Consider the following 2,348-nt stretch of genomic DNA (forward strand, 5'->3'; position numbering starts at 1 on the left):
CACCAAATCAATTCAAGACAGCTGATTATGCTTTGTTAAGGAAGGAGTTAGATAGAGGATAGATGGTTTCCAAATTATGGCTGAATTAAATTTTCATTTGTATTTCCCAAATATAGACAGTACTTAATGGAAGGAGATTCCAGTAATTGGGGGAACATTGTTATAACGAAATACTGCGAAAAGTGATAACCTTAAGATATACTATTCCCTGAACACCTTTGCTATAGTTTGATTTTAAGATCGGAATTCTCAAGACGGTCTCCGCATGATATATATTTCTTCCATGAACAGGACCAGAGAACTAGAAATGCGGGAAGGAGATCTGGTGGACCGAAACGATATACCTTCCCATTTCTACAAGCATCCCAGCAAAAGCAATGGGTTTCAGTGGGGCAGAAACACGCGTACCAAACAATCAGGTTATTATCCTGTTTACAAGACCGTCGAAATTTTGGAAAAAGCAAATGTCCAGTCCTTTGAACACATTGACAGAAGGAATAAAACCATATAATTGTTGATACTATTTTTTACTTACTGTGCGAGGTTAGGGAATTGTTTGTGATTATGTTGTCAAGATTATAAATATTAGAGATCGTAAGATCCATTTATATATCACACAGAATGAAGGTAACTGCATGGGGAGTTGTCTTGGATTCAACAACACTCTCCCGATCGAGTCTAAAATTTGTTGATCGGTACATTCATGGCCAGCTATTCCAAACTACAAAGTAGTAAAGTTAAACAAGATAGCCGAAATATTTGTAAACAGTGTGTGTATTTGTCAATCTCCGCTTGATTTTTGATAATTCAGTTTTTCATTTGGTAATATTGATTTCTGTGTGAAATCTACGTGTTTACTTGAACAGTGTTGTTGAAGAGCCAGTTTAAATATTTTCTTATGGAGGAGTGCGTAGAAGCAAAAAGGAAATAACACATCAATAAGAAAATTGTAACGTACAATATCGCATCAAAGTTTGTAAGCCTGGTTATTCAGAGTGATTTTATTGTTCGTGTTTTTAATCTTAGTCTTACACGTCATACTTTATGTTTAACAGTGTTTTGAGTGTTTTTTTTTTCTGAAATAAAGTGAAGAATTTGATAAATTTAATATTTTTCTGTGATACGTCTGAGGGTATAATCTCTTAGTCCTTCCCTACTTCGACTATCAAGAAGCATGGATATAAAAGAGTGAAAGAACATAATAGAAAAGTGGCGTGGCATTGAAAGTTTATGAGAGAAAAGACAGTGAAGCTTATAGTTATAACAGCGTATATCAATTCTTGCTATAAATTCCTATTCAGAAGAAAAGAGAGCATTTACGGCCAGCACAAGAATCGATGTAGACAGCATTACCTCCGACACCGAAGGAATACAATAGGGAAAGCAGTTTGATTTCTCTTTGCCAAGTTTAACAGATTCTCTTGATTAGCACAACTGCAACCGTCTAATAATGCCGAGCTGTTTGGTTCTTTATGAAAAAGGACAGATCACAGCTTTAGAAGTTCAATCCAAGGTAAATGCTATAAAAGTTATATATGGTCATAATCAGTGTTGCCACCTTGGGATTTCTTTCGTACCGTAAGCTTCACTGAAAATGTACTGTTCGTAGCACCAAACATTAGAAAATGTACCACAACGTGGACCACTCTTCCTTTTATTAGAAGGTGATGGTAAATAAGGTAATTTACAAAGAAATAATTTGTCTATGTGTCGAAATGAAAAACTGTTATCTAAAAAAGGGTGAAATCATCATTATTATCCATCTTTTTCTTGTAGTTGGAAGAAAATCATACAATTTGTGTGTATGTTCTTCAGGAATACCACAAAAGAAAGAAGTATTTTTTTTCTTCCCAAATTAGTTTTAGTGGAAAAAAAACTCATTGCTAATTTACACATACACGCGCACGCGCGCTCACATACGTATATATTACTAATCACACCCTTCACACACTGTTGAATTCATAACTTGGCGTGGATCCCCCAACCATTATTTTTAATATTATCCTGCAATGAGACGGTATATCTTTTTTATTTTACTCTTATGTGGTAAGTGATTTCGAAATTGTATTTCTTAATATGTTATTCAAATTATAATTTAAATTGCACCGTTAAGGAGGAAAAAATATCCAATGCATATAGTATATTGTAAGACTGCTGTTCCATCAGGCTCAAAATGTACCATTTTGGTGCAATTCTACTGGTCATAATCTACTGTAACTGTGCACCCTTGACGCGCCTAGGCGTCAAAATTCGCTCGGAATGGTCGGAGTGATAGGCTGTAGCAGCATATTCGTCTTCGTAAGTATAATGAGTCTAGTATGACATGCTACGGTGTCTTTAATTATGGT

General features: G+C 35.1%; 2 protein-coding genes across 2 annotated transcripts in view; one reads left to right on the forward strand and one right to left on the reverse strand.

Annotated features, from left to right (window-relative positions):
- The window catches only part of LOC119582203 (alpha-(1,6)-fucosyltransferase-like), a 10,599-nt gene extending 10,087 nt beyond the window's left edge, over positions 1-512 (forward strand). Inside the window, 1 exon segment of the mRNA XM_037930434.1 lies at positions 292-512. Within this exon segment, the coding sequence (XP_037786362.1) occupies positions 292-511 (220 nt within the window). The 3' untranslated portion in view covers position 512.
- Positions 1-2,348, reverse strand: part of LOC119581728 (alpha-(1,6)-fucosyltransferase-like) — a gene marked incomplete at its 3' end in the record, with an annotated part of 49,931 nt that overhangs the window by 38,861 nt on the left and 8,722 nt on the right.

This window comes from Penaeus monodon, chromosome 15, assembly GCF_015228065.2.
Source record: "Penaeus monodon isolate SGIC_2016 chromosome 15, NSTDA_Pmon_1, whole genome shotgun sequence".
NCBI lineage: Eukaryota > Metazoa > Arthropoda > Malacostraca > Decapoda > Penaeidae > Penaeus > Penaeus monodon.